A 27,124-nucleotide genomic window follows, 5' to 3' on the forward strand; every position below is an offset into this window, starting at 1 on the left:
TTCTACAGGTCAATATAAACCAGACAAGCTAGTTAATAAGTTGTTGTTGTTAGTGACACTTTGATATCACATATTTAAAAGTCCATCTTTGGAGTTCAAAGACTTTATTGAAAATGTATACATACACATAAGGACCTCCAAGACTTCCTGTGGGCTCTCTCCCTCTCTGCCCGGAACAGGGAAGCACTTTCCAAGAGTGCATGCGTGCAACAGAGTTACACCTCTTTCGGACAATGATAGTTTGGCATTATTGTGAACATTAATTATGTGCCCCCAGTTGTCTGTTAGTACAGAATAAACAAAAACTAATTTTGCTTGGTCAGCCAAGTGAACAGGTTTCTCTCAAAACGTACAGACCCAACCCAAAAACTGCCTTGTTTAAGGGAAGGTCACGTGTGCAGCTATAACAGAACATCACAAACCCTGATGGCCGACGCGAAACAAAACATTACAGAGTTTTAGTTTGTCCTTGTGTGCATGAACAGGAAGGGTGCAGCAGTATTTAAATAATAGCAGAAAAAGCCTAGTGTACTTAACAAGGTCTGCAAATGATGACAAAGGAATATCAGATGGTCATGATTGTAAAATCAGAGAGAAGGTATGACATCGCTCACCACACAAAACCGTTACCTGATGGTCTCACATAAAACGGAGTGTCTGGGATTATTACAATAAAGTCACACAGAGTAGATGACAGGCAAAGGGATTGTATTGGATTTCATTATTATGGCAGTGCTGGACAGGAACAATGACATGATTTATAAATAGTACGCCACCAACTGTCTCTTGAATAGATGTAGCTACAAAGTAAAAAGCAACAAAGGTAAAATGACAGAAGCACCAACTTGAAGTAGTACTTAAGTTAGAGTTTGTTGTCGTAGCCTTTGAATCAATCTCTCCCAAGATATTCCCTTGCTGGTTTAAGTTGGACATACATTTAAGGCCAGATTCTTCTGATATTCCCTAGTCCCTTGCAGTATGAGGAAAGTTTAGGCTTCCAGTTCCAAGCCCAGACCCAGCTTGTGGCCTCCTGCGTTGATGTTCTTTCCATCGATCAGGCCAGACAGGGTGAGTTTCACGCCTGCACAGGCAAGAAGAACCAACATTAGCAAATTACATGTGCAAACACAAAACTCTGAATTGTTCAAGTCATTTACAGAAGTGGTGTCTGTAGGGATTCTAGAATCGAGTGTAAAAGTGTGTGGCAGTGTGTGTACCAAAATAGAGGTAATTAAATAAAACATTTAGTAAAATCCTTCAGCTGCCCATGAGCCTGTAGGAAACCAACTTACCTGGTCTAAGGGTCTGGGTGTACCCAACGCCAACAAGGCTATTGTTGTTCACTTTAGCCTATGGGGGAAAGAAACATAAGTCAGCTGGTGACATTTTCTTTTGCCTCACTCACCCAACTCTGAAAGCCTCTGCTGTACTACTTACACTGATGGAGGCATCCTTGTCGAGCTGGTACTTGGCTGCAATACCGAAGCGTGTGCTGTTGCTGCCAGCGGTCCAGGCCAGGTTGACTGCCGTCTCCAGCTTGTCGCTCACCTTCTGGTAGATGGAGCCTCCAAACTCAGCTCCATCATTACTTCAAACAGCATAGGCAAAAGAGAGAGCTCTCAGACCTCATGCTACAGGAAACAATATTGTTCTATTGTCGGCATTCGTGCATTGCTGCAACAGGCTAGTTTTTCTTAACGAGTTGTAAATTGATAGCATATGATTGTATTGAATTAAACACTGAACATTTTACTGTTACAGCTTCAGCTTTGGCTGAAAGTTGATGTTTAACATCACTGCACTGCTGAATTAATGAATCCATCATTTTCCCTGTGACTTATTCCTGGATGTCATAAAATAGACTTTGTTTTCACCCATACACCCATTCAAGGGGTTAATGAGTTTCATCAACTTGTAACAACGATGATAAAAATGAGTGCTTTTTCTTACTTGTGTCACACAAAGTGTTTCGCACAAGTAAACAGATTTCCCATTCAGTTTCTTGCTGGGTTAAACATGAAGAAGCTGCTGTGCTGCATTTTTTCCTTCAGGAAGTTAAAGCTCCTCAGGTTATATTTTTGTTGGGTTTTTGTGTCACATAGCAACCTACAGTGGGTTGTGCAGTTTGTTTTGTGTTTGATCTTTTGAACGTTTCATTATCATTTTTTATGCAGCCGATGGTTTGCTTTTCTACTTACACATTGGTGTGCAGCTGAAAGTCTCCTGTCTTGTAACCGATGGCGAAGTTGTTCTGGGTCATCTTGGATTTGGCAGTGTCAAAGCTCATCTGGTATCCAGCGAGCCACCCCTCGTAGCCAACGACAGCAGCTCCATGGATGGTGGGGCCAGCGAAATCGAAGTCGACATCACAGCCCAAGTTAACGTACTCGCGCTTGTAGGCGGTCTTAACTTTGCCACTCTTCTTGCTGTAGATGAGAAACATGGCTTTGGTCAACCTCAAATTGAAATCCAATTCACATCAGAATAGTAATAAAAAAGGCATTTGTAACTTGTCAGGTTACATTTCCTGCAGTTTAGTTCAACAGTAGACCTCATGCAAAAAAAAAAAAAATGTATATATATATATATATATATATAAAAATATAAAACATCTTAAATAATGTCTTACCTAAAAACAATAAAACACAAATTATCTTATTGGTGCTTCAAATTACAACACAAAGCACATCAACTGCATGCAATTCAGTCAATGTGAGTTTCTGTCACACCTGATTTAGACATTAGTGTCTTCTGTTTTGCTATGTTTCAAGATGTAAAAAAAATAATGAATGAACAAATCTTGGGCCACTCATGGCCCATCCTCAAGGCACGCCAGGATGTAGCGGCACGCACTTTAGGAACCACTGCCATATATTTACAATCCTCCAGAGATAATTCTACACATAGGCCCACTTTTAAACCAGCAGTTGGCTTGCTACTGGTGTTTATTTCAAAGTCTGAGAATGACACTACAGACTTGAACATGCTGTCTCAATGTAACCACACAACTCCACCCTCACAAACTTCCTAGCACTCAATATGAAAGAGGACATGCATCCTCTGGGCCATGTGCCATATTTCTTATGCGATTCCTCATGGGCACACTGGTACAACTTGTTTCTGCAATTCCTCCCTGAGAACAACAAACTGCAATACATCATTTAAGCAAACAAATGTGCAAAACCCAACAGCCAGTCACAGTAATGTGCTATAACAGACTAATTGCATACTGGGACTGGGGTCACATGGCCGGCAACTACACTTGTCAGAAGCATGTGCAGCACAGATCAGGTTGCCAAAATGACTCGTCTGGTGAGGCAATAGGCAGGGCAGGCGACATTTGTTAAGAGTTCAAGTAAAATTCATATGAAACCAACTTTTATTAATAAACTATCACTGTGATCTTACCCAGTGTTTGGTGAGAAGGTTGTGTCAAAAGTCAACTTCAGTCCCTTGGCAATCTGTGAGAAACAGAGAACACAGCCCATTTGACATTTAAAGCACTGAATGTTGTCCTGTCATGTGCAATGTGTAAACACCTGTTAAATAACAGGTGCAGAAAATGTGTAAATCTTTTCCTAACCTGATCTTCAACAGTGATTTCTGTTCCCAAGGTGTTGTCAGTGTTCCACTTCTCAGTGAAAGTCAGACCGTATTCTGACCTCTTGTATTTAGTTTCCAGGCTACCTGCAACTTTGCTGGTATCAGTGTTGGAGGAACCAGATGTTTTGAATTCCTGCAAGAGACAATTTTAGAGAGATGACAAACACTCAAAAAATCTTCTAGTTAAGCAACATATTATTGAATGAAAAGAGACTCATTCAGTGCTCTCATTATATTTGGCAGTCAGTCAAACCTTGGCTGGGCTATTACTATTTCCTTGCACTGAAACCTAATAATCAAAAAGATGTGAGGAATCTAGAGAGCTGAAACAACTTGGTCATTGACAGAAAGGAAATTAGCATTTCTGAGGTTTGATTAGGTGATTCAAGAAGCCACAGTTAAAAGGTTTCAGCTTGTCAAATGTGGCTGTGCACCTCACTGTAAATTGATTACCACTGGACTTAGGACTGTTCGTCAGACAAAACAAGCAGTTTAATGCCACCTTGGGCTTTAGGAAATTTTGAAGGATATTTAGAGAAAAAATGAATGATTAAAACCAAAAATGGATGGAGTATTTGTTAATAAAATGAATCCTTACTTGAAGTTGTTATAATCTACATGGTTGATTGTTGTTAAAAATCAAGACTGGTACATTTCTTGTGAATGGACTTCATTCTGGGTGCCAACTTGTTACCTTTATGGCTGACATTGGCCATAAAGTCCTTCCAAAGCGGAGCCAGGAAATGTCATAAACATAATTTGCTGTAAACTATGATGTAAGTTCTAGTTATCTATTCTGAAAACACAAAGAAATGACCATACCACTCCACTGGCTGACTTTGTCTTGACATCGAGCTTCACCAGGCCAAATCCTGAAGAGAGGAATTGTAAAGTAAAAATATTTCAGAGTTTGTCAACAATATCATCTAGGCTTGGAAGAAGAAAAACTAAAACATCACAGCACTACTTTTAACCATATGAAACCATACCATAGCCTTTGTTGAAGATGTCTTTGGCAGACTTGCCCAGGTCACCATATGAGGGAGGCACATCCATTGTATCTGTAGACAGAAGCAAAATAAAATGCTAAAATTATTCTTCTCACCTAAAGTACATTTCCACCTGTCTGTGTCCAATTTTAAAGAAACCTAAGATTCATTATGTGGGCTAAAAAAAAATTATACACAATAATTTTACCAGAATTCAATAAATCAATTTAACAGTTCTGTACTAACTGTTATTGTATGAATAACACTGATTAAACAGAAGCAAATGCTAGCTGCCAGTGAACCTGTTAAGTACCAAGCTACTAGTCAAGTGTCTTTGTATGACATAACGAGCACCAATATTTGGGCTTAAGCGTAAGGTATTATTGTTTCTTATAAATGCACCACTTATGCCCTCAAGTATTGTATTGTGAGGTTGGAGTATATAAAAGCCATAAAGCTATGAACATATTGTGACAATTTTTTGTGCACAATCGGTATAAATTTGTTGTCAGGCTATATACTTCTTAATCTTAGATTTGTGTAGAATACATGCTTATATAGAACATGCATTTAATCCACATCTGTTGAGTGGAAAGCTACAGTAGGCCTTGCACGAGTGGGTTTGACATTTATAACCCATGTCTCTCTAGTACCATCCTTCTGATAACCTGATAGTCTTTCTAGCAGTGCACACTGATCTGTGTCTCCTGTGCTGATCAGCTCATACTATAAACTGTGGGAAATACAGTCTTTGCTGCACACTGTCAAACCCCCTTCATCTGATATGGGATCAGTTTAATTTTATCAAGTTGAGGGCGGAAGGGCTGATGTACACTCATGTCAAATCGACAATCAGAAAGTTGATTTCACTTTCATTTAATACCCCAGGCACAGCCATAGCGTTACAGTGCTGCAGGTAGTCACAGACATGACAAGAGTCTGACAGCCGATGGACAAGGTTACTGAGTGAAACAGGAGCCATTTTGCCGCACCGGTGTGTGCTCAGATCAGGCCTGGCTCTTATTAAAACCACTCCTTCACGTGAATTGGCAGGCACAGCCAGGCGTGGCAGGGCACATGCCGGTGCCAATTAGCAGGATGTGTTAATCAACCAGTTCACTCGCATTAGCAGCTTACTACTGCTAACTAGGCCTTAGGCACGTTAACGAAAAGTTCACCCACATAAATGTATTAAATTGTTAATATTTTCCTAGAGTAACTAACTAAAACACAAGCTGCTTTCTCAGCAGCATATGAACATATTATATGATGCAGAGTTGCCTTGTTTTAACTTGACATGTGTCAGACGTAGCATGCCGACTGTAGCTAGCTTAGCTTCCAGTAGTAGCCTGCAGAGTACCGGTGTGTTTAAAGCACGCTCGAACACCGATTCTTGCTTGTTATTGAGTACATTAACAGTGTCAGACTGAATAAATGGTTCTCTTACCAGGAGGAGACGGGGCTAGTGGTAAACTAAAGTGACTTTAAGAGAGATGTTCCTCACACCACACGGCCGAAGCAGGCGTCACCAGTTGGAGGGCGAGCTGAAGGAGACTGCACTGCAACGAAAGCCAGACCTATCACACCCCCGGCGCAGGACCCAGGGCGGCCACGAATGTGCCTGAGTAGAAATGTTTTTACGTCATACTATGGTTGCGTGCGTCATGGTGCTGGTTGTCAGGGTTGTGATGCCTGTTTGTTTGTTCATTGTATGTGTCATGCTGATATATTTTGTAACTTTACACTTTTCAATAAAAAAAAAAAAAAAGAAAAGAAAAAGTGCTGGTTGTCATGGTGTCAGGTGAGTTACTTGTTATGTGCCATATACCTTAAAGGAGAAAATAATGATTGTATTTATTTAATATGGCCGAACAGTACCCGTTTCTTAAAAAAACTTTAAAATGTGGTTGTGCTTTAACACCACTTAAGAGTTGTTTAATCTTCACTAGCCACAGTTTAAAATTAGGTTTCCCAATAATCTATAGTTGGTGCAAAGTCAGTGGACCCAAAATTTCAACAGTAAACAGCAGTTTCCAAGAATGCTGACATGTTGCAGTAGTAATATAATATGTAATATATAATATAACAATATAACAACAATAACATGTAATATAAACATGAATTAACTTTCAATTGAATGAAAACATATGCAAGTAGACAATATGAGTTTATTTTTATGAATTATATAAATCAGGATTATAGAAAAGAAGGAGAAGAGAGGAACAGAGAACACTATATATTGCTTCAGTGCAGCTGAGGTGGATATAAAAGCATGGTGATGGTGAAAAAAAACCCAAAAAACCACAACACCCTTGTCTTTTCAATCTGTTGAAGAAACAAAAGAAAGAACAATGAGGAAGGAAAAGCAAAGTCACTATACACGACAAAAATTATGCAAGTTTTTGCAAAATTCAGTTACTCAGTAAAAGAACAGCATTTTGACTTGGTGAGAACAGAAGCCAAATGGGCTAATATTTACCGTTTGTCTGTTGCTTTAATCACACAACTTTATGTTCTTTGTACATCACTCCCTGCCTTTAACCTGTAGGTAAGAAAAGAGAAGCAGGGATATAGGTTTCTGCTTTTTATTAATTTCAAATCGGTTTAATTTGGTTAGTAGTGTGGATGCTCAAATAAGATTACATTTGAATAGCCTATGTGCACTTTAGTGTACATTTAGGGTTACCTCTTTACTGTATTCCTCAGCATTACTGTGTCTCAAGTCCTCTTCAGCCTGTGTTGAAGGAGCAAAGCAAATGTCATTTACAATGGAGCACAGTTAGAGTAGATTTCATGATAATCATCACCTTTGTGAATATAGTGAGCAAGGGTCATTTAATGTCATTATTGTTAAATGGAATTGAGCCATCATTTTATTAACAATACCTGTCCTATACCTGTACAAAATATCTATTGTTAAAAGTATCTATATTGTATCTTCATCATCATTTATCTTACTGTACAGCATATCTTACTTTTGCTGTGGTTGAATCTGCTTTGGTTCGTTCTAAACAAGAAACAGTAAAAAAAAAAAAAAATATATATATATATATATACATTAATCTTCATTTCTAACAAAATATGTGAGAATAACTGGAATGTTGGACATGAATTTGATTAAGCATAGACTTACTGTATCTTTTGAACATAAACCAGATGAACAAGCCCACAATAACAATGAAGGTCAACAAGCTCAGACGGATGATAAAACTCTTTAGGTGAATGGAAAGACTGCAGCATAAATTTAAAGCACACAATGCAAATAAGGTAAGATAAAGAGAATTCTATTGTTAAAAAAGTCCTACAATGTTGTCTGAAGTCTGCTCATCTTGCTTATACTGTAATAGTTTTAGAAAATACTGAGTTCATACAATTAATATCAACATCTCATCTAATGTCTTTAAGAAAGAGATTCCCTTATATTCCCTAAATGTTTTTTTTTCTTTAAATCATAAAATGGCAATGTTCTAAATGTTGTATGTTAATGTGAAGGCTTCTGACCTGTTCTGTTGAACTGTGGAGGGATCTTTGCTCACTACCAGAGGGAATACCACAATAATGAACTCAAACATCAATTTCATATTAGCATTCAATTAAGAGGTTGCTTAACTTTACAAGTGTTTATGATTTCTTGTTGCTAATAACAGAATTAAATCAAAACATGTCGGATGGCTGTAACTAATCACAAATATTTATCACTGAATACTTTTATATGTATACTTTTTAGTTTATTTAGAGTACTTACTGGTAGTAGGTTTCTCAGTAACAGTGACATGAACTGGCATCTGTAATTCTCCTTTAACACAGTAATACCAGCCGCTGCTCTCTGTCTTCAGTCCACTCATAGTCACAGTGAAAACATTGGGGACTGTCGCACTGATGGTCACACTTGTTCCATCTATTGATCCTGATGACCCTGTCACACAGTTCATGCCCAGCCTGCACCACTCGCTTTCTCCAGAGTTTCTATAGTAACAACTGATGTTTATACTCTCTCCAATAAATCCTGTAATCTCCTGATGATCCACAGAGAGGCTGGGTGTATCTTTGGGGAAAAACAAGTTCAAGAGAAAACTGTGGGAATCCTAATAACAATCAGTCGCTGTTGCCAATGAGAACTTAGTTTTTCCTCCAAATTGTTCAAATGTCACAAAGGATTTAAATGTGCTTAAAGGTGCTTTACCTGTGGTGACTGACAGGTGAAAATTCTGTCCATCATCTGCCCCTCCATTCATCTCCACAACACACCAGTAATAAGTGTCTGTATTCGTCAGATTTTGTATAGTCACAGTGAAGATTCTCTGTTTTTTGTCATCACAGATTGAAAACTTTCTTGAACTACGTGGTTGGTTTGTTTGAGCTTCAACTAAGCATAATTTCCAGTAATATCCTTTACACAAGTATTTCACATGGTTCGTGTATTGTGAGCCATAGAGACATGGGATGGTGATTGAATCTCCAGCCTTCACTGACACTTTACTGACTGTGGTTACGCTGTGAACTCCTGCAGCAAGAACAAATGCAGTATTTTATTGTATAGCTAACAACATTCTTCTTTCATATTACCTGCCCATTAAACATTATTGCATTATTGCAGTTGTTTTAGATTATACATAATTGTTTCCAAATTACTCATGCCATCATCATTTTACAGGACTAGCTTAAATGTTAATGCACGGAAAATGTGACTGTGACTGACCTGTGAGTCCAGTGAGGATGAGAAGAAAGCTGAGATGAACAGTCATGTTGGTGAGTAGAGTCAGACAAAATAACACTGCTAATGCACTGATGGACTTATTCTCTACTTCCTTATTTTTACAAATTAACGGTTGCAGCTGCTTAATCTCCTCCTTTTAAGGCAGTTACATGAATTTAGTTTGATGATGATGCACATAATCACTTGAGCATAACCTTTTGAAAGTTCAAACAGAAATGTATTCCATTGTCCAAAGAAGCATAATTATTGTCATATCTTTTATTCAGTAATTTAATCTGCTGTTTCTGAATTCTCACTCATAATACATTGGAGTTAAACCACTTTAGTCAGAAAGTCACTTCCTGTATTTGGTCAGCTTGAGTGGCTTCTGGTGCAGACTGTTTCAACTATTTCAACTGTTGCTCTTTCTCTGACTCAATGTGTCAAACTGACAACAACAAATACCAGTCTTGCTTTTCTAAATTCTTGACTTTTAAGCATGTATGATTCAATTCATGAGTTATATATTTGAGTTAGGTGACAGTCCTGTGAGTTCAGTGAGGATGAAAATAAATCAGTCACACTGTATTGGTTAGGTGATGTACATAAATATCTATGCAGTTACACTGTGGTTTCAGAATAAAGTTTACAGTAGACTTAGATGCAAGGTCCAGTGGAAACAAAGTTTTAGAAGAAAAGATCAGCACTCCATGGACTGAAATGCGTTCATTTATTTAAAACATGACAATAGCACGACATATAACCTTTTAGCCCATATATATATCCAACACTAATAGAAATCATAAAGCATTGAAGTCTACTGTTATGAAGTAGATTCAAAATTACACTTCTACAAAACAAGTCCTCAACCTAAACATCCGATTACCGGCTGTGGTTACTATAATAACGGTCACGGCTTGGTTAGGTTGAGGCTCTAAAACCACTTGGTTTGGTTTAGGAAAAGATCATGATTTGGGTTAAAATAAGTGCTGCCTCAACATTAGACGATCTTTGTTGTCATGGTTACAATAATAACAACATGCAACCAAACCTCCTCCTGACGCATACTTTGTTGGTGTTTATATTACGTCACTGCACCTTCCCCTTTGCTCCTGTCATATTTATTATGGCCACTAGATGTCGCCTAACAACAAAGCATAACTGTGGGTCATTATAACCTGCTGCACAAACGACCTATGGGCTCGTTTTTCACAGGACAGTTCTATAATATACTGTATGTCCAATGGTAGATGTTGTGAGGTTGTGGCTTTTCAAAGGAGGAGAAATAAAATGATTTTTATTTTTATGAGTGATTTTTATTTTTGAACTTTCAGTAACCACAAAGGAATCCGGTTGAATCTGCTTTGGTTCCATCTTAACATGAAACAGTAAAAAAACAAAAAAACAAACAAATAAACATTAGTCTTCATTTCTAACAAAATATGTGAGAATAACTGGAATGTTGGACATGAATTTGATTAAGCATAGACTTACTGTATCTTTTGAACATAAACCAGATGAACAAGCCCACAATAACAATGAAGGTCAACAAGCTCAGACGGATGATAAAACTCTTTAGGTGAATGGAAAGACTGCAGCATAAATTTAAAGCACACAATGCAAATAAGGTAAGATAAAGAGAATTCTATTGTTAAAAAAGTCCTACAATGTTGTCTGAAGTCTGCTCATCTTGCTTATACTGTAATAGTTTTAGAAAATACTGAGTTCATACAATTAATATCAACATCTCATCTAATGTCTTTAAGAAAGAGATTCCCTTATATTCCCTAAATGTTTTTCTTTTAAATCATAAAATGGCAATGTTCTAAATGTTGTATGTTAATGTGAAGGCTTCTGACCTGTTCTGTTGAACTGTGGAGGGATCTTTGCTTGCGAACACAGAAGACTGATGCACAGGTTCAAGAGTGAGCGATATGTTAGTTGGATACTTTGTTGTCCTTGGAGTGCCTATAATTAAAAACAACACATTGACTACCAGAGGGAATACCACAATAATGAACTCAAACATCAATTTCATATTAGCATTCAATTAAGAGGTTGCTTAACTTCACAAGTGTTTATGATTTCTTGTTGCTAATAACAGAATTAAATCAAAACATGTCGGATGGCTGTAACTAATCACAAATATTTATCACTGAATACTTTTATATGTATACTTTTTAGTTTATTTAGAGTACTTACTGGTAGTAGGTTTCTCAGTAACAGTGACATGAACTGGCATCTGTAATTCTCCTTTAACACAGTAATACCAGCCGCTGCTCTCTGTCTTCAGTCCACTCATAGTCACAGTGAAAACATTGGGGACTGTCGCACTGATGGTCACACTTGTTCCATCTATTGATCCTGATGACCCTGTCACACAGTTCATGCCCAACCTGCACCACTCGCTTTCTCCAGAGTTTCTATAGTAACAACTGATGTTTATACTCTCTCCAATAAATCCTGTAATCTCCTGATGATCCACAGAGAGGCTGGGTGTATCTTTGGGGAAAAACAAGTTCAAGAGAAAACTGTGGGAATCCTAATAACAATCAGTCGCTGTTGCCAATGAGAACTTAGTTTTTCCTCCAAATTGTTCAAATGTCACAAAGGATTTAAATGTGCTTAAAGGTGCTTTAAGGGTGTCTTACCTGTGGTGACTGACAGGTGAAAATTCTGTCCATCATCTGCCCCTCCATTCATCTCCACAACACACCAGTAATCAGTGTCTGTATTCGTCAGATCTTTTATAGTCACAGTGAAGATTCTCTGGTTTTTGTCGTCAGAGATTGAAAACTTTCCTGAACTACGTGGTTGGTTTGTTTTAACTGCATATGAACAGAAGCCCAAGTGAGATCCTTTACACAAGTATTTCACATGGTTCATGTATTGTGGGCCATAGAGACATGGGATGGTGATTGAATCTCCAGCCTTCACTGACACTTTACTGACTGTGGTTACGCTGTGAACTCCTGCAGCAAGAACAAATGCAGTATTTTATTGTATAGCTAACAACATTCTTCTTTCATATTACCTGCCCATTAAACATTATTGCATTATTGCAGTTGTTTTAGATTATACATAATTGTTTCCAAATTACTCATGCCATCATCATTTTACAGGACTAGCTTAAATGTTAATGCACGGAAAATGTGACTGTGACTGACCTGTGAGTCCAGTGAGGATGAGAAGAAAGCTGAGATGAACCGTCATGTTGGTGAGTAGAGTCAGACAAAATAACACTGCTAATGCACTGATGGACTTATTCTCTACTTCCTTATTTTTACAAATTAACGGTTGCAGCTGCTTAATCTCCTCCTTTTAAGGCAGTTACATGAATTTAGTTTGATGATGATGCACATAATCACTTGAGCATAACCTTTTGAAAGTTCAAACAGAAATGTATTCCATTGTCCAAAGAAGCATAATTATTGTCATATCTTTTATTCAGTAATTGAATCTGCTGTTTCTGAATTCTCACTGATAATAGATGGAGTTAAACCACTTTAGTCAGAAAGTCACTTCCTGTATTTGGTCAGCTTGAGTGGCTTCTGGTGCAGACTGTTTTTATTTCAACTGTTGCTCTTTCTCTGACTCAATGTGTTAAACTGACAGAAACAAATACCAGTCTTGCTTTTCTAAATTCTTGACTTTTAGATATGATTCACAAGTTATATATTTGAGTTCAGTGAGGAGGAAAATAAATCAGTCACACTGTGTTGGTTAGGTGATGTACATAAATATCTATGCAGTTACAATGTGGTTTCAGAATAAAGTTTACAGTAGACTTAGATGCAAGGTCCAGTGGAAACAAAGTTTTAGAAGAAACAATCAGCACTAACAGAGCATAACTATGGGTCATTATAACCTGGTGCACAAACGACCTATGTGCTCGTTTTTCACAGGAAAGTTCTATATTATATGTACAATGGTAGATGTTATATTAGGTGGTGGCTTTTCAAAGGAGGAGAAATAAAATGAGTTAGATTTTTATGAGTGATTTCTATTTGCAAACTTTCAGTAACGACAAAGGAGACACACTTTAACATCACTTTGAAGACAGGCAATTCTTACACCACTTCAGGACTCTACTAGTCTTTTTCATTTACTACATTTAATAATGACGTATTCTCTTATTATGCAATATGAGCAAATACACATTAAAGCAGGCTATGAAGACAGTTCAAATATTGAAAAATAAATAAGTTTAAGCACAGATGAAGTACACACTAACATCCTTAAAGTATAAGTTGTGATTATTTACCATTGTGAGGCTTACTAAGTAATACAGCAGTGTTGTCAATGGTCATGTCAAACATTGTTTTTTTTCCTTTTTCAATTATGCGGAGGAGGATCAAAAACAAGAAGAGGGTATAAAACTTAAAAATGAAAAATGAAAAAATGACATTATAACCAAACAAAACCATGACAACAACATCTAAAAATAATATGACACACCTGTGAGATAGATTTAGTTATGACTTAATATTTACAGGTTTTGCTTGCTTTGAGCCAATGTGCTATATGTAACATCTTCAGCTGTTGCTTCAACCTGTTGGACAACAGAAGAGGAAAAAAAAGAAAATTAGGAAGAAAGAACAAAGATGAGCTGAGAGTCTATAGCCATACCAGCAGCTCTGTAAGGCAATACTCACATACATGGTGGTGCTTTGAGCTGAATGCTAACTTTAGCATGCTAATATGGTGACGTTTAGCAGGTATGTTTACCATGTTCACCGTCATAATTTTTGAAGCATTTGCTAATTAGTATGTCATTAGTTTTGCAGGTATTAAGTCATAAACTGTAAATTGCGATATTACGATGGCTCTAGATGAAAAGTCAGGGGAGAATCTAAATCTGTACGTCTCATCATCTTGGCACCTGGAGTGCCTGCACCAAATTTCATAGTTATCCATCCAATAGTTTTTATGACAATTCAGTCTGGACCAAAAGTGGTGGACTGACTGACAGACAGACTTACATTGCCATCTGTAGGGCCATGCTGCTAGTGTTGCTAAAAATTATGCAAAAGAAGTTTGACTATGTGAGTTTGGGCGTGGATCTCTTAAAACTGACCCTTTTTTCCATTTGTTGTTTTACAGCAGGCTTAACCGCAGAGCTGTACATCACTTCCCCATCACTATTAGCATCTGACCCCTGGGGAAGAAAGAAGAGACGGATGTGAAACAGACGTTAATTCAACAGTTTAACCTGTTTTTCTTTTTTGAAATTTACATGGTAAAGATACAAAATTATAGTTAAATATGTGCTTCAGTTTACTTATATTGTGTGATATACAAGTTATGATTTCAGAGGTTAAGGGCTATCTTGTGTGAAAGTTTTCTTGTGTGCTTAACAGTACTGTATGTTACTTCCTCTTCAGCCTGAAGAAGGAGCAAAGCAGATGTAATTTGCAGTAAGGCTATACACCATTATTACTGGAATATACCAGATTACATCAACATGACCATTTTTTGAAAAATAGAAAGCATGAACTATTTAATTTCCCTTTTAAGGGGAACATGTGATCAGAGGAATTACCATTAGGATATTTACAATAATGCTGAATTGAAGTTCTGGTAATGGTTACTGTTTTCTCTTCAACAAAAATCCACAATCTCAAAATTGCACAAGATGTAATACAAATATTTAATGTCCATCCAAAGTGGTACATTACAATTCTGCGGCCTATACTCAGTAATTCCTTTTGCTGTTTTGGAAGAACACAGCCTTCCCTTGTGAGATTTAGATGCAATGGATCATAAAGGTTTGTCTTTGTATCAGGGATATGTTTTATTCTATTTATTATCATAATCAACTTCTTTTTGAACCAATAATATCAGTATTGAAAAACAACAGAGTAACATTAGTATTTTTCTGACGCATTTTTGTACAAGCCTTCAGTTGCATAATTCACAAAAGCAGAACCACAGTAAAGTGAAATGTTTCATTAGATTCCAATTCCAATCAATGTTTCTCAACATGAGAAATTACACTTCTGATGTGTGCATTTGTGGCTATTTTTTAAACCACTAGATGCGTGCTTGATAAAAGAAAAAAAAGTGAAACAAAGTTCATTTTCATAAAGCTCCTTACCTGGCCTGGTTTTCTCTTGTGCTTAATAGTACTGTATTTCACTTCCTCCTCAGCCTGTGTTAAAAATAATCCAAACATCAAACTGAAAATGAATAGCTTCAGAAGTCAGAACTATTACTATTGTCCTATAATACAAAATACAAAGATGGTATTAATTATCAAGATGTATTTTAGGTAAAATAATTATTAGCCATTCATCTGTAGTGATATATTGTAATCCTGCAGCTTCAGAGAGTGACACTGGATGGAGGACTTGTTGCTCCTTCTTTGTAAGGAGAGTTATTTGTAAAATATCATATTAAGAAAAGATTCAGCATATCTTACTGTTGCTGTGGTTGATGATTCTGCTTCCGTCTGTTCTAAAAGTGAAGCAACAAAAACTCCTTTTACTGACTTTCAGTGTTTATTGATAGTAGTGCACAGGAGATGTCATTTAACAAAAAATATTATGAATATGAATAGCAAATACTTTTGGCATTATTGGATTTAGCACACACTTACTGTTCACTTTTTTAAATATAAACCACATGAACAAGATCACCAAGACAATGACAATCAACAAACTCAGTGGGATGATGATCCCCTTTCGCTCAGCTGTAACACTGCAACATAAATTCAAACAGCACAATGCATTAATGAATTGAAATGAACAAAATGCCCTTGTTTAAACAGTACAACAATATAGTCTAAAGTCTACTCATCATCCTGATCATGTAAAACAGATATATTTTATCTTACAGTCTTACATATTAGTTCCCAGTTAATATTATTCATCATATAAGTCTAAGTTATCATGTATCCATAAAAACTTGTATAGAGATTCTTTATAAGACTTTTTGTTGTCTGTAAAATGGCCACAGTTTTTCTAAATACTTTATGTTAATGCCAAGACTTCTGACCTGGGAAGTGAATCAGAGGTGGTACTGTCAGGTTTGGGAGTGGGTGATGATGAAGTGGCTAAAAACAAGAACAAATGATTAGTAGAATAATATGACAATAATGAAAATGTTTTCTCCATCTAATGAAAACATTACACATGACTGTGTTTGAGAAATACTTATAAATATATACTTCGTACTTTTTGAATTGTAATACTTACTGGTAGTAGGTTTCTCAGTAACAGTGACATGAACTGGCATCTGTAATTCTCCTTTAACACAGTAATACCAGCCGCTGCTCTCTGTCTTCAGTCCACTCATAGTCACAGTGAAAACATTGGGGACTGTCGCACTGATGGTCACACTTGTTCCATCTATTGATCCTGATGACCCTGTCACACAGTTCATGCCCAACCTGCACCACTCGCTTTCTCCAGAGTTTCTATAGTAACAACTGATGTTTATACTCTCGCCAATAAACCCTGTAATCTCCTGATGATCCACAGAGAGGCTGGGTGTATCTTTGGGGAAAAACAAGTTCAAGAGAAAACTGTGGGAATCCTAATAACAATCAGTCGCTGTTGCCAATGAGAACTTCCTTAGTTTTTCCTCCAAATTGTTAAAATTTCACAAAAGATTTGAAATGTGCTTAAAGGTGCTTTAAGGGTGTCTTACCTGTGGTGACTGACAGGTGAAAATACTGTCCATCATCTACCCCTCCATTAATCTCCACAATACACCAGTAATCAGTGTCTGTATTCGTCAGATCTTTTATAGTCACAGTGAAGATTCTCTGGTTTTTGTCGTCAGAGATTGAAAACTTTCCTGAACTACGTGGTTGGTTTGTTTTAACTGCATATGAACAGAAGCTCCAGCGATATCCTTTACACAAGTATTTCACGTTGTTCCTGTATTGTGAGCCATAGAGACATGGGATGGTGATTGAAACTCCGGCCTTCACTGACACTTTACTGACTGTGGTTAGACTGTGAATTCCTGCAGCAAGAACAAATAGTATTAATGGATATACTTATGAACAGTATTATTCCTTCATGTAATCTGCATATTTTAGATGTTTATATTATTTTAGCTTTTGTTTTACATATTAGATCATTATCGTCTTCAAAATCTGTGAATTACATACAGGAGGCAATTACTTGTATAAGTGACAGTTTTTATTAGTATCATCTTCTCACATAAGATATGTACACAATAATAAAATGATTCCTGGGACTGACCTGTGACTGCAGTGAGGATGAAAAGAAAGCTGAGATGAACAGCCATGTCGGTGAGTGAGCAGACTAAACAACATGAACTAGTTCACTGCAAGACTGATCAACTACTTCCTTAGATTTCTAAATTTAGAAATTTAACAGTTCTGCCTTCCTCCCACTGCAAGGAAGTTGCATTACATTGGTTAGTTGATTATGATATGATTATGTACAGCATACTTTCAGAAAATAGTTTACTGTAGACTTGGATGTAAGGCCCAGTGAATACAAAATTTCAAAAGGAAAGATCAGCACTCCAGGTGTATGGACTGAAATGTGTTCATTTATTTAAAACATGGAGGTAGTTACAGTTGAATAATAAGATTTTTTAAAATATTTTTCTAAAAGTCAAATGAAAACATCATTCCACTTTCACACTTCTTATTTATGCATCTGTTGTGGTACATCTTATTTGTATTCAATATATGACTTTTGATAGGTTTTTTTTTCTCTTCTTACTTTTAATGTAACATTTGTAACAAGCTTGTTCTTTTGGCCACAGTCAGTTGTATTTTATAAGATTAGTATAGAAAGGAATATGTATTAATGTGAGCTTTGCATCTAACAAAAAGTACAATGAAAGCAAGATACATGTTGTCACTGGTCTTGCTGAGTATTAGGCAAACGAATAGGTCAATGCGTAGTTGTAACATTTTGCAGCTATGCAAAGGAAGGTAAAAAAAGTGACAAAAAGGAAGGAAGTAGTTTCATCACAAAAATGATAACAGCAGACAACAAATTGCAACACAGTAGTCTTAAAAAAATAAACTGTCTACTAATTGACTGATTTGGTCGGAGCCAAAGTACTGTATGTAACATCATTATGTTGTGCTTCAACCTGTTGTAGAACAGAAACAAATATGACAGTTAGGAAGAAAGTGCAAAGATAAAAATAAATGTATAAACAAATTAAGTGTCTCAATTAAAGGGCAGTATTTTCTTACATACTGAGACCATGAACAAAATTATTTAAAACCACTGACATAGAGGACACGAGGATCAATGTGCAAGTGAGTTCATTTGTTTTAATACTTGCCCTTTTTGCTGTTTGTTTATTTATGGTAACCACAGTGCTGTACATCACATCCATGTCACTTTCAGCATGTGATCTCTGTGTGGGGGGAGAGACAGACATTAAACAGAGAATGGAACACTTTCAGATTTTTATGGATTTCAATTTGTTTTATTCCGCTGCACTTGGTGATAATAAGAGTTAGATTTTGTGTCTTTGAGTGTAATTGTATTATTTAATATTTTTTTTTGGTTAAGGTTACCTGGTCTGAAGTTTCTCTCTTGTACCCAACGTTACAGTATGTTACTCCGTCTTCAGCCTGTGTTGAAGGAGCAAAACAAATGTCAGAGCATTTCAGCTTCGTTTCAGGAATACATCGATTACACCACAACTACAGTATATATAATGGAATGTATGTATGTATGCTAAAATTGTGAATATATAGATAAGAGAAAACCAAAATTAACAGCTTTTGAGATGTTAAATTTTGCATCATACAAAAAGAGTACATATATATATCGATGTATATTGGGAAATGGCTCAGCATATTTTACCATTGTCTTGGTTGATGACTTTGCGTTGCTTCGCTCTAAAAGTTAAACAGTGAAAACTCCTATTAATTACTCTCAACCTTCAATGACAATGCACAATAATCCAAACTTAAAGTGAAAATATTCAAGAATTATAAACATATTTGTTAAGAATTCAATTTATCAAGTTTCAGTATAGACTTACTGTGCTTTTTCATCATAAACCAGATGAACAAGGATACTATTACAATGAAGATCAACACACTCAGAGGGATGATGAGGCTCTTTAGGTGAATTGAAGCACTGCAGCATTTACATTTTAAGGACACATTACACATTAGTTATGGTAAATATTCAGTTCTTTAAACAATAATACAATATAAAGTACAATCTATTAATGTTAGAGTTTTATATGTAAATTATTATTTAGAAATCTTAGTCTCCATATAAGTATAGTCGAGTATATATAAAGAGATTCCCTTATAAGGACTGCATTATTTGACCATTGAATGGCCACAGTTAAAATACTGCGTGTAAATGGAAAGACTTTTCACCTGCGCTCTGGAATAACGGGGTTGGAATCAATGGGTGATAGGGTGGTTGAGCCTCTTGTTGCAAGTGTGGCTATAATTCAAAATAGGACGATCATTAGAAGAGTAATATGATAATAATAATTCATCCTAATTTCTCTTAGGATACAAACAAACATTTACAAATAGTTGTATTTGACATACATTTATAATTTATAATTACTTGAAATACTTACTAGAGAATTTTTTTACAAACATATATTTAATACTTATAATATAGTACTTACTAGTGGTAGGTTTCTCAGTAACAGTGACATGAACTGGCATCTGTAATTCTCCTTTAACACAGTAATACCAGCCGCTGCTCTCTGTCTTCAGTCCACTCATAGTCACAGTGAAAACATTGGGGACTGTTGCACTGATGGTCACACTTGTTCCATCTATTGATCCTGATGACCCTGTCACACAGTTCATGCCCAGCCTGCACCACCTCTTTTCTCCAGAGTTGCTATAGTAACAACTGATGTTTATACTCTCTCCAATAAACCCTGTAATCTCCAGATGATCCACAGAGAGGCTGGGTGTATCTTTGGGGAAAAACAAGTTCAAGAAAAATTTGTGGGAATCCTAATAACATCAATCTCTGTTGCAAATGAGACCTTCCTTGGTTTTTCCTCCAAATTGTTAAAATTTCACAAATGTTTTGAAATGTGCTTTAAGGGTGTCTTACCTGTGGTGACTGACAGGTGAAAATTCTGTCCATCATCTGCCCCTCCATTAATCTCCACAACACACCAGTAATCAGTGTCTGTATTCGTCAGATCTTTTATAGTCATAGTGAAGATTCTTTGTTTTTTGTCATCAGAGATTGAAAACTTTCCTGAACTACGTGGTTGGTTTGTTTTAACTGCATATGAACAGGAGCTCCAGTGAGATCCTTTACACAAGTATTTCACATGGTTCATGTATTGTGGGCCATAGAGACATGGGATGGTGATTGAATCTCCAGCCTTCACTGACACTTTACTGACTGTATTCACGCTGTGAACTCCTGCAACAAGAACACAATACAGCATTTTAACAGATACAATCAGCAACCATAATCTTTCTTCCTATTGCCTGCAAGTCATAGATATTCATATCAAACTATCGTTGGCTCCACAATTTATGAATTAAACACTGGGTAGGTTATTACAAGGCTCATTTAATTGTGGTCATTATCATCTGACATGAGGAGCACAAAGATTACGAAACACATTTAAAAACAATTTCAGCATCACCCCTGTGACTGACCTGTGACTCCAATGAGGATGAAAATAATTTTGAGATGAACAGCCATGTCAGAAAGTGAGCGGTTAAAGAATATGAACCAGTGCACTTGAAGGCTGATTTTCTACTTCCTAATTTCACTCAACAAGCAATTGTATCTGTTTGAAAACTTCTTCTTCCTGAGTGTAACAGTTACATTATGTAAGTTGGCTGATGAAATAAATATTGCATTCAGCCACTTGTTGTTTTGGGTATATAATTACAATTGAGCACTGTTCACTGAAAGTGTTCCATCCATCCATTATAGTGAGATGGTGGTTGTCCTACTGGAACTACAAATCTAACATTGAACACTGAAAGGCACTGGTGATCACTGATAAAATAAATAAATAAAAACATTAGATAATCAGGAATAGTGGGAAATTAGAGTTATTTTGTTAATACTGGTATGTGGAGGAGGATGAGGCATGAAAATTAAATGAGGTTCTCTATCAGTTAACACCGTCTTGAACGGCAAGATGTCAACTTAGCGGTTAGGTGAAAGCTACTTCTGTTATTTGGTAATTCTGTCATAACCTGCTCTTGGCCCATATTTTTGAACTCTTGCTCTAGAATGGATCATTTGGAAACACTGGGCTTTCCTACACTTTTTCAAACGATTCACCATTTAACTCCACACAGGGTTAAATGATACGGTCTCTGCAGTGTTGCCAGGTTTGTGTATCTTTTGCAAAAAGTCAGCAATTTTGATGGAAAATTAAATAAATTTGAAGACTGAACTCCTAGACATCCTGGCAAATATGTCTCTTCATCACAATATAAATATCAAAACCGCCTCTTCATCCATTACTACAGCCAAGGTCACATGACATCTGGGTGTCATGTTTGATGACCAATTATCCTTCTCTGACCATGTTGCATCGGTCTCCCGGTCATGCTGCTTTGCTCTTTACAAAATCAGAAAAATCAGGCCTTACCTGACTCAGTTCGCCATCCAGCTCGGTCCAGGCCATGGTTATCACTGGTCACATGGTCTCAACTACTACAATGCTCTTCTGGCGGGCCTTCCTTTGTGCACAGTGAAACCCTTGAAGATGGTCCAGAATGTGGCAGCCCGTCTGATCTTTGATCAGCCTAAAAGGGCATGTCACCCTGCTACTCATTGACCTACACTGGCTACCCATGGCCTCCTGAACTACTCATGCTTGCCTTCAGAGTCACTTCTAGGTCTGTGCCCATCTACTTGAACTCAATTATACAGCCTTATGCTCCTTCTCACCTACTGCGTTCCCTCAAGAAATGTCGTCTGGCATTGCCACCCAACCAAACAAGACAATTGCAAACTGTTCTCGTCTCTGGTTCCCAGATGGTGGGACAAGCTACCAAATTCTATCAGAGCAGGGGCATCCCTCTCTAACTTCAAAAATCTCTTGAAAACCTTTCCTAAACACCCTAAAATGCCTAACTACCATTTACTATGCACTTTTGGTGCACTTCTTTATTTTTATCTCCTTGCACCTATCAAGTAGATGTAGTATTTAGCACTCACACCAAGGTTTCCTACTGCACCGGAGCTTTAGTGATGTCCCTCACTTGTAAGTTGCTTTTGGATAAAAGCGTCTGCCAAATTAGTAGGTGTAAATGCCAATGTAAATTTTCCGTGGATGTGAGTGAATCGGCTCTCATAGCCATGTAGGAAAATTGTGATGTGGAGTAGACCAACAAGGCAAAAAAGCTAGGGTTTGAAAATTAAAAATCTTTTAAATTTTAAAAATTTTATGCAAATAAGGGTGAAATTCACCAGGTCTGTGGTGAAATTGCAAAATCACTGCAGTGTAGATCTATTTGAGCACCATCAACCAGTGTGTTTTTACCATCAGATTGTACTATGCATCGTTGACTGGCATTGGTATTTAACTGAATCAACATAAAATTGAAAATAATGTTTCCACTGGATATGACTCACATCAGGCAACTGAATTTATATCATAGACTGTACATATAAATTAATTATGAGATGTAAGATGTAAATTATACTGTGTTTATTGCTCAAATCTTGGTAGCAGTAGTCTAACCACCAAGCAGATGGAGCTGCATGGTCTATAGGGTCCAGCTATAGGTTTATGGGCTGATTTTAAAAATAAATACAAGAGGAGGTTTTTTAAAGATGGTTTAAAGATGGGATACAGTATGATCATTGCTGTGGCTCTGTCATGAATGCACTGTATCATTAGCTGCGGGATAGTCTTTAGTTGTATAGACACATTGGATGACTGAGAGAGAGGACAGCTACAGAATCACAGACAAGGTTTTAATTCAGCTCAAAATAGCAACAGGAAGTTAGTCAGCATTCCATTACACACTATCAAGTACTTAGTCTCAAGTGATGTCTAAAGGCGGCTTGTGGATAAAGTTTAGTTTATTTTGATGCTCTTAGAGGTGCTAATTAAGAATAACCTAATCACATAAAATATAAAATATGAGTTTAAAACCAGACATGAAATCAATATGGTACATATCCTCTTTTGGACAAGTCATAAAAGCAATTACATAAAAGCATTTGTTCTGCAGAATCAAGCTTTGTGTTTGTATATGTGTGTACAGTATGTGCATGTCTGGGCAATATAGACACATTTAACATACAACATACAGCATATTGGTTGTCTAATGTCCCAAACAATATTAAAACCAAACACTCGATTTGAGTGATCACAGCTGTGTTTTTTTTTCTTTTATGCCTTTACTACGTACAGCACAGAATTAATGCAAAATTTGTGGCCGGGTTTGCAGGTTCCATGCAACAAGTGCCCAGTCACGTACGAGCCTGGGATGTGGTTAGTCACCTACCTCACAGGGTTAGATATTGAAACTGAAAATTCACAGCTGTTTTTCACAGCAGCCTTTTACACACACTTTTTTTATAGTGTGTTGGAAGGCTGTGTCGAACAATAAAGTAACTGTATGTGCAATGTGAGGTTTTAGAAAACCGCAGTAGTCTTGTCAAACTCTTGGCAAACGAAGAGGTCAATGCTTCTTTGAAATGTTTTGCAGAAGAGAATAAAGGTGTAAAGCGTCTAAATTAAAGAAAGTAGAGAGAAGTTTCTGGGTAACTTTGGGGTAATGTATGCTAAGCCGTGCAGGTTCTAAGCCAGATTAATATATATAACATTTTCATCATTTGCTTCAACCTGTTGGAAAAAACAAAAAGTAAGAATTACAACAAGAAAAGAAGAATAGAAATAAAAATTGTAAGTTTGAGAAATTTGGACAATTTAAAGGCAACACTGAATGAGACCATCAACAACATGGAAGGAAACCACGGAACAACAGTACTGTAAGTGACAGTATCTAAGCGTGAGATTTTATTCTTTTAAAATTTACCCTTTGTAGTCTTTGCTGCCTCTTGATAACCACAGAACTATATATCACATCCACATCAGCCTCAGCCTCAGCATATGACTGGGTACAGAAGCATAGACAGATATGATCGAGAGAACTGGAAACAATTAATTTTTTAAGATTTTTTTTTTTTTTTGCATTTGTGAATGGTGACATAATATATCACATTTGAGTGTACCTTGCCTACATGTTGTTTAGTGTACTTGTATTGTGCACTTTACAAATTACATTTTAGAAGGTTACCTGGCCTGACATGTAATGACAAACAGAGTTCTGACAGCGATTACTGTAACCAAAATTACTTAATAACAGAAATCCACTGGGACAAAATTATATGATTTAATGTATTTTATCGAACAGAAAAAAAATTGAACAAAATATGATACAACCCTGCAGATTTGAAAAGAGATAGTAGATTCTCAGAATGTTACCATGGATTACCTGTCTTGAATAATTCCTCATGTTCTCAGAATTGCTGTTTGTTGTTTCTTCTTCAGCCTGTGTTGAAAGAGCAAAGAAATGTCAGAGGACTGCAAAGAAGACACATTTTTTCCCATTTAATTTTCTTTATACAATTCCAGTGAAACTTGATTTACAATAGAACAATATTAGATTTTATCATTACTATGCTTAAAATGGTCAAATCGGCCAGGTTTAAATACACAATAACCATGACACGTTCATTTTCATACTGTGGATCCTTAAAGCCTTATTTATATTCCTTAGAAAAGCAAAAAAGCATATCTTACTTCTGTCATGGATAAAGATGCTGCTTTGGTCTGCTCTAAATGTGAAACAGTAAACACATGTTAATGTAAACACACAATAGCTTATATTAAAAAATAAATATTAACATACAAAATTGGAATGACTCAGATTTGTCAAAGTCCAGCATTGACTTACTGTTCTTTTTCAACATGAACCAGACGAAAATGGTCACCATTACAATGAAGATCAACAAACTTAGAGAAATCACGAAACTCATCAAGGCAACTGAAACACTGGAGCGTAAATGAATTTATAAAAACACACAATGCAAATGAATTAGGATACAGAATGCTCTTGTTCAAACAATACTGCAATATCATGTAAATTATACAAACACATTTGACAAATCTACACATACATATACCTTAGCCATTGTGAGTCAATCTTATTTATTAAGTAATACAAAAAAACATGTACAGAGATTCTTAAATTGAATTGTTTTATTAACCCATAAAATGGCCACAGTTCTCTTAACACTTTATATTAATGCAAAAACTTCTCACCCGGGTTGTTCATGCTGATCTGTGGTAGACACTTCATTTCCAAAAGTAGGGGTGATATTCACAGGTTTAGAAGTGGGTGATAAGATAGTGACATGTCTTGTTGTGGCAAGTGTGGCTAATACAAAAGAAGACAATGATAAATAGATGAATATAACAATAATGAATCCTAACATTTAATCTATATTTTATCAAAATATTACACACGGCTGTGCTTGAGAAATATTTATTTAATATTAATTTTAATTTATTTAATATATATTTAATGCTTACATAATATAGTACTTACTGGTAGTAGGTCTCTCAGTAACATTGACATGAACTGGCATCTGTAATTCTCCTTTAACACAGTAATACCAGCCGCTGCTCTCTGTCTTCAGTCTACTCATAGTCACAGTGAAAACATTGGAGACTGTCGCACTGATGGTCACACTTGTTCCATCTATTGATCCTGATGACCCTGTCACACAGTTCATGCCCAACCTGCACCACCTGCTTTCTCCAGAGTTTCTATAGTAACAACTGATGTTTATACTCTCGCCAATAAACCCTGTAATCTCCTGATGATCCACAGAGAGGCTGGGTGTATCTTTGGGGAAAAAACAAAATTCAATAGAAAAATGTGGGAATCTTAATCAGTCTCTGTGGCAAACAATGAGACCATCCTTAGTGTTTTTCACAAAAGTGAAAATAATAACAGAAATGTGCTTAAAGGTGCTTTTACCTGTGGTGACTGACAGGTGAAAATACTGTCCATCATCTGCCCCTCCATTAATCTCCACAACACACCAGTAATCAGTGTCTGTATTCGTCAGATCTTTTATAGTCACAGTGAAGATTCTCTGGTTTTTGTCGTCAGAGATTGAAAACTTTCCTGAACTACGTGGTTGGTTTGTTTTAACTGCATATGAACAGGAGCTCCAGTGATATCCTTTACACAAGTATTTCACATGGTTCATGTATTTTGGGCCATAGAGACATGGGATGGTGATTGAATCTCCAGCCTTCACTGACACTTTACTGACTGTGGTTACGCTGTGAACTCCTGCAGCAAGAACAAATGCAGCATTTTATTACATATCTAGCAATATTCTTCTTTCATATTATGTGTCCTATATTATTGCATTATTGCAGTTGTTTTAGATTATACACAATTGTTTCCAAATGTCATTAAATTAAAAAGCTTGTGCGTTACTAATTTGACTGATATTTAATGACAAAAATTACTCATGCCATCATCATCTTACAGGACCAGCTTAAATGCCAGTACAAATAAAATGTGACTGTGACTGACCTGTGAGTCCAGTGAGGATGAGAAGAAAGCTGAGATGAACAGTCATGTTGGTGAGTCAGACAAAATAACACTTCTTTACTTCCTGATTCCTCTAAATACACAATTGCAGCTGTTTAATCTCCTCCTTTTAAGGCAGTTACATGAATTGGTTTGATGATGATGCACATAATCATGGTTACTTTACCTTTTGAGCATAACCTCTTGAAAGTTCCAAAATGTTTTACAATAATTGAAAAAGAAAATCACAAGTAACAAACAAACAAACATCAAGAAAATCCTTGTTACTTT

General features: G+C 36.5%; 4 protein-coding genes and 1 long non-coding RNA gene across 10 annotated transcripts; 1 reads left to right on the top strand and 4 right to left on the bottom strand.

Moving 5' to 3' along the window:
- Nucleotides 1-87: 87 nt before the first annotated feature.
- On the bottom strand, nucleotides 88-6,158 carry LOC111235234 (voltage-dependent anion-selective channel protein 2). The gene is made up of 9 exons (XM_022763631.1): nucleotides 6,040-6,158; nucleotides 4,593-4,664; nucleotides 4,426-4,475; nucleotides 3,584-3,736; nucleotides 3,409-3,461; nucleotides 2,199-2,426; nucleotides 1,438-1,588; nucleotides 1,293-1,350; nucleotides 88-1,081 (listed from the first exon to the last, which is right to left on the bottom strand). The coding sequence occupies exons 2-9, from the start codon at nucleotides 4,657-4,659 to the stop codon at nucleotides 990-992; spliced, it is 852 nt and encodes a 283-aa protein (XP_022619352.1). The 5' UTR covers nucleotides 4,660-4,664; nucleotides 6,040-6,158; the 3' UTR covers nucleotides 88-989.
- Nucleotides 6,159-6,789: 631 nt separating this feature from the next.
- On the bottom strand, nucleotides 6,790-12,520 carry LOC111235345 (polymeric immunoglobulin receptor-like). 6 transcript variants are annotated; one of them, XM_022763774.1, is made up of 9 exons: nucleotides 12,456-12,520; nucleotides 11,940-12,260; nucleotides 11,491-11,790; nucleotides 11,148-11,256; nucleotides 10,783-10,880; nucleotides 7,568-7,599; nucleotides 7,279-7,326; nucleotides 7,072-7,134; nucleotides 6,790-6,917 (listed from the first exon to the last, which is right to left on the bottom strand). In XM_022763774.1, exons 1-8 carry the CDS (start codon nucleotides 12,499-12,501, stop codon nucleotides 7,117-7,119), a joined length of 972 nt encoding a protein of 323 aa, XP_022619495.1. In that variant the 5' UTR covers nucleotides 12,502-12,520; the 3' UTR covers nucleotides 6,790-6,917; nucleotides 7,072-7,116. The 6 variants fall into 6 exon arrangements, 5 of the variants coding, with proteins under 5 accessions (XP_022619495.1, XP_022619497.1, XP_022619498.1 ...); XM_022763776.1 differs by lacking the exons at nucleotides 10,783-10,880; nucleotides 11,148-11,256; nucleotides 11,491-11,790; nucleotides 11,940-12,260; nucleotides 12,456-12,520 and adding exons at nucleotides 7,726-7,823; nucleotides 8,094-8,127; nucleotides 8,338-8,637; nucleotides 8,776-9,096; nucleotides 9,292-9,368; XM_022763777.1 differs by lacking the exons at nucleotides 6,790-6,917; nucleotides 7,568-7,599; nucleotides 10,783-10,880; ... (2 more) ...; nucleotides 11,940-12,260; nucleotides 12,456-12,520 and adding exons at nucleotides 7,726-7,823; nucleotides 8,094-8,127; nucleotides 8,338-8,637; nucleotides 8,776-9,096; nucleotides 9,292-9,368 and having other exon boundaries at nucleotides 7,124-7,134.
- On the top strand, nucleotides 7,101-15,361 carry LOC111235347. The gene is made up of 5 exons (XR_002665677.1): nucleotides 7,101-7,140; nucleotides 7,749-7,859; nucleotides 9,247-9,341; nucleotides 12,411-12,505; nucleotides 14,392-15,361. It is a non-coding gene; the product is annotated as an uncharacterized LOC111235347 (long non-coding RNA).
- Nucleotides 12,938-17,579, bottom strand: LOC111235344. Its single transcript, XM_022763773.1, has 9 exons — nucleotides 17,502-17,579; nucleotides 16,939-17,259; nucleotides 16,485-16,784; nucleotides 16,285-16,342; nucleotides 15,887-15,987; nucleotides 15,710-15,744; nucleotides 15,386-15,439; nucleotides 14,366-14,446; nucleotides 12,938-13,840 (listed from the first exon to the last, which is right to left on the bottom strand). The coding sequence occupies exons 1-9, from the start codon at nucleotides 17,545-17,547 to the stop codon at nucleotides 13,778-13,780; spliced, it is 1,059 nt and encodes a 352-aa protein (XP_022619494.1). The 5' UTR covers nucleotides 17,548-17,579; the 3' UTR covers nucleotides 12,938-13,777.
- Nucleotides 17,580-17,797: 218 nt separating this feature from the next.
- LOC111235162 (polymeric immunoglobulin receptor-like) lies at nucleotides 17,798-26,885 on the bottom strand. The gene is made up of 13 exons (XM_022763498.1): nucleotides 26,837-26,885; nucleotides 26,267-26,587; nucleotides 25,832-26,131; nucleotides 25,024-25,058; nucleotides 20,900-20,999; nucleotides 20,337-20,657; nucleotides 19,894-20,193; nucleotides 19,631-19,700; nucleotides 19,282-19,379; nucleotides 19,101-19,135; nucleotides 18,809-18,865; nucleotides 18,571-18,645; nucleotides 17,798-18,372 (listed from the first exon to the last, which is right to left on the bottom strand). Exons 1-13 carry the CDS (start codon nucleotides 26,880-26,882, stop codon nucleotides 18,310-18,312), a joined length of 1,821 nt encoding a protein of 606 aa, XP_022619219.1. The 5' UTR covers nucleotides 26,883-26,885; the 3' UTR covers nucleotides 17,798-18,309.
- Nucleotides 26,886-27,124: the final 239 nt, after the last annotated feature.

Source organism: Seriola dumerili, unplaced genomic scaffold, assembly GCF_002260705.1.
Source record: "Seriola dumerili isolate Sdu_G_001 unplaced genomic scaffold, Sdu_1.0 BDQW01000478.1, whole genome shotgun sequence".
NCBI classification, from domain to species: domain Eukaryota; kingdom Metazoa; phylum Chordata; class Actinopteri; order Carangiformes; family Carangidae; genus Seriola; species Seriola dumerili.

Excerpts from the sequence above, each read along its gene's own strand:
- LOC111235234 (XM_022763631.1), bottom strand. The coding sequence starts at position 4,659 with ATGGATGTGCCTCCCTCATATGGTGACCTGGGCAAGTCTGCCAAAGAC. Across the intron at positions 4,476-4,592 it reads CATCTTCAACAAAGGCTATG|GATTTGGCCTGGTGAAGCTC; the intron begins GTATGGTTTCAT and ends TCCTCTCTTCAG. Across the intron at positions 3,462-3,583 it reads AAATCACTGTTGAAGATCAG|ATTGCCAAGGGACTGAAGTT; the intron begins GTTAGGAAAAGA and ends TGTTTCTCACAG.
- LOC111235345 (XM_022763774.1), bottom strand. The coding sequence starts at position 12,501 with ATGACGGTTCATCTCAGCTTTCTTCTCATCCTCACTGGACTCACAG. Across the intron at positions 12,261-12,455 it reads CATCCTCACTGGACTCACAG|GAGTTCACAGCGTAACCACA; the intron begins GTCAGTCACAGT and ends TTCTTGCTGCAG. Across the intron at positions 10,881-11,147 it reads TCCACAGTTCAACAGAACAG|TCTTTCCATTCACCTAAAGA; the intron begins GTCAGAAGCCTT and ends TTTATGCTGCAG.
- LOC111235344 (XM_022763773.1), bottom strand. The coding sequence starts at position 17,547 with ATGGCTGTTCATCTCAGCTTTCTTTTCATCCTCACTGCAGTCACAG. Across the intron at positions 16,785-16,938 it reads TCACCTGTCAGTCACCACAG|ATACACCCAGCCTCTCTGTG; the intron begins GTAAGACACCCT and ends TTTTCCCCAAAG. Across the intron at positions 15,988-16,284 it reads ACCTCTGATTCACTTCCCAG|TGTTACAGCTGAGCGAAAGG; the intron begins GTCAGAAGTCTT and ends TTTATGTTGCAG.
- LOC111235162 (XM_022763498.1), bottom strand. The coding sequence starts at position 26,882 with ATGACTGTTCATCTCAGCTTTCTTCTCATCCTCACTGGACTCACAG. Across the intron at positions 20,658-20,899 it reads CATCCTCATTGGAGTCACAG|GAGTTCACAGCGTGAATACA; the intron begins GTCAGTCACAGG and ends TTCTTGTTGCAG. Across the intron at positions 18,866-19,100 it reads AGTCATCAACCAAGACAATG|GCTGAAGACGGAGTAACATA; the intron begins GTAAAATATGCT and ends CCTTCAACACAG.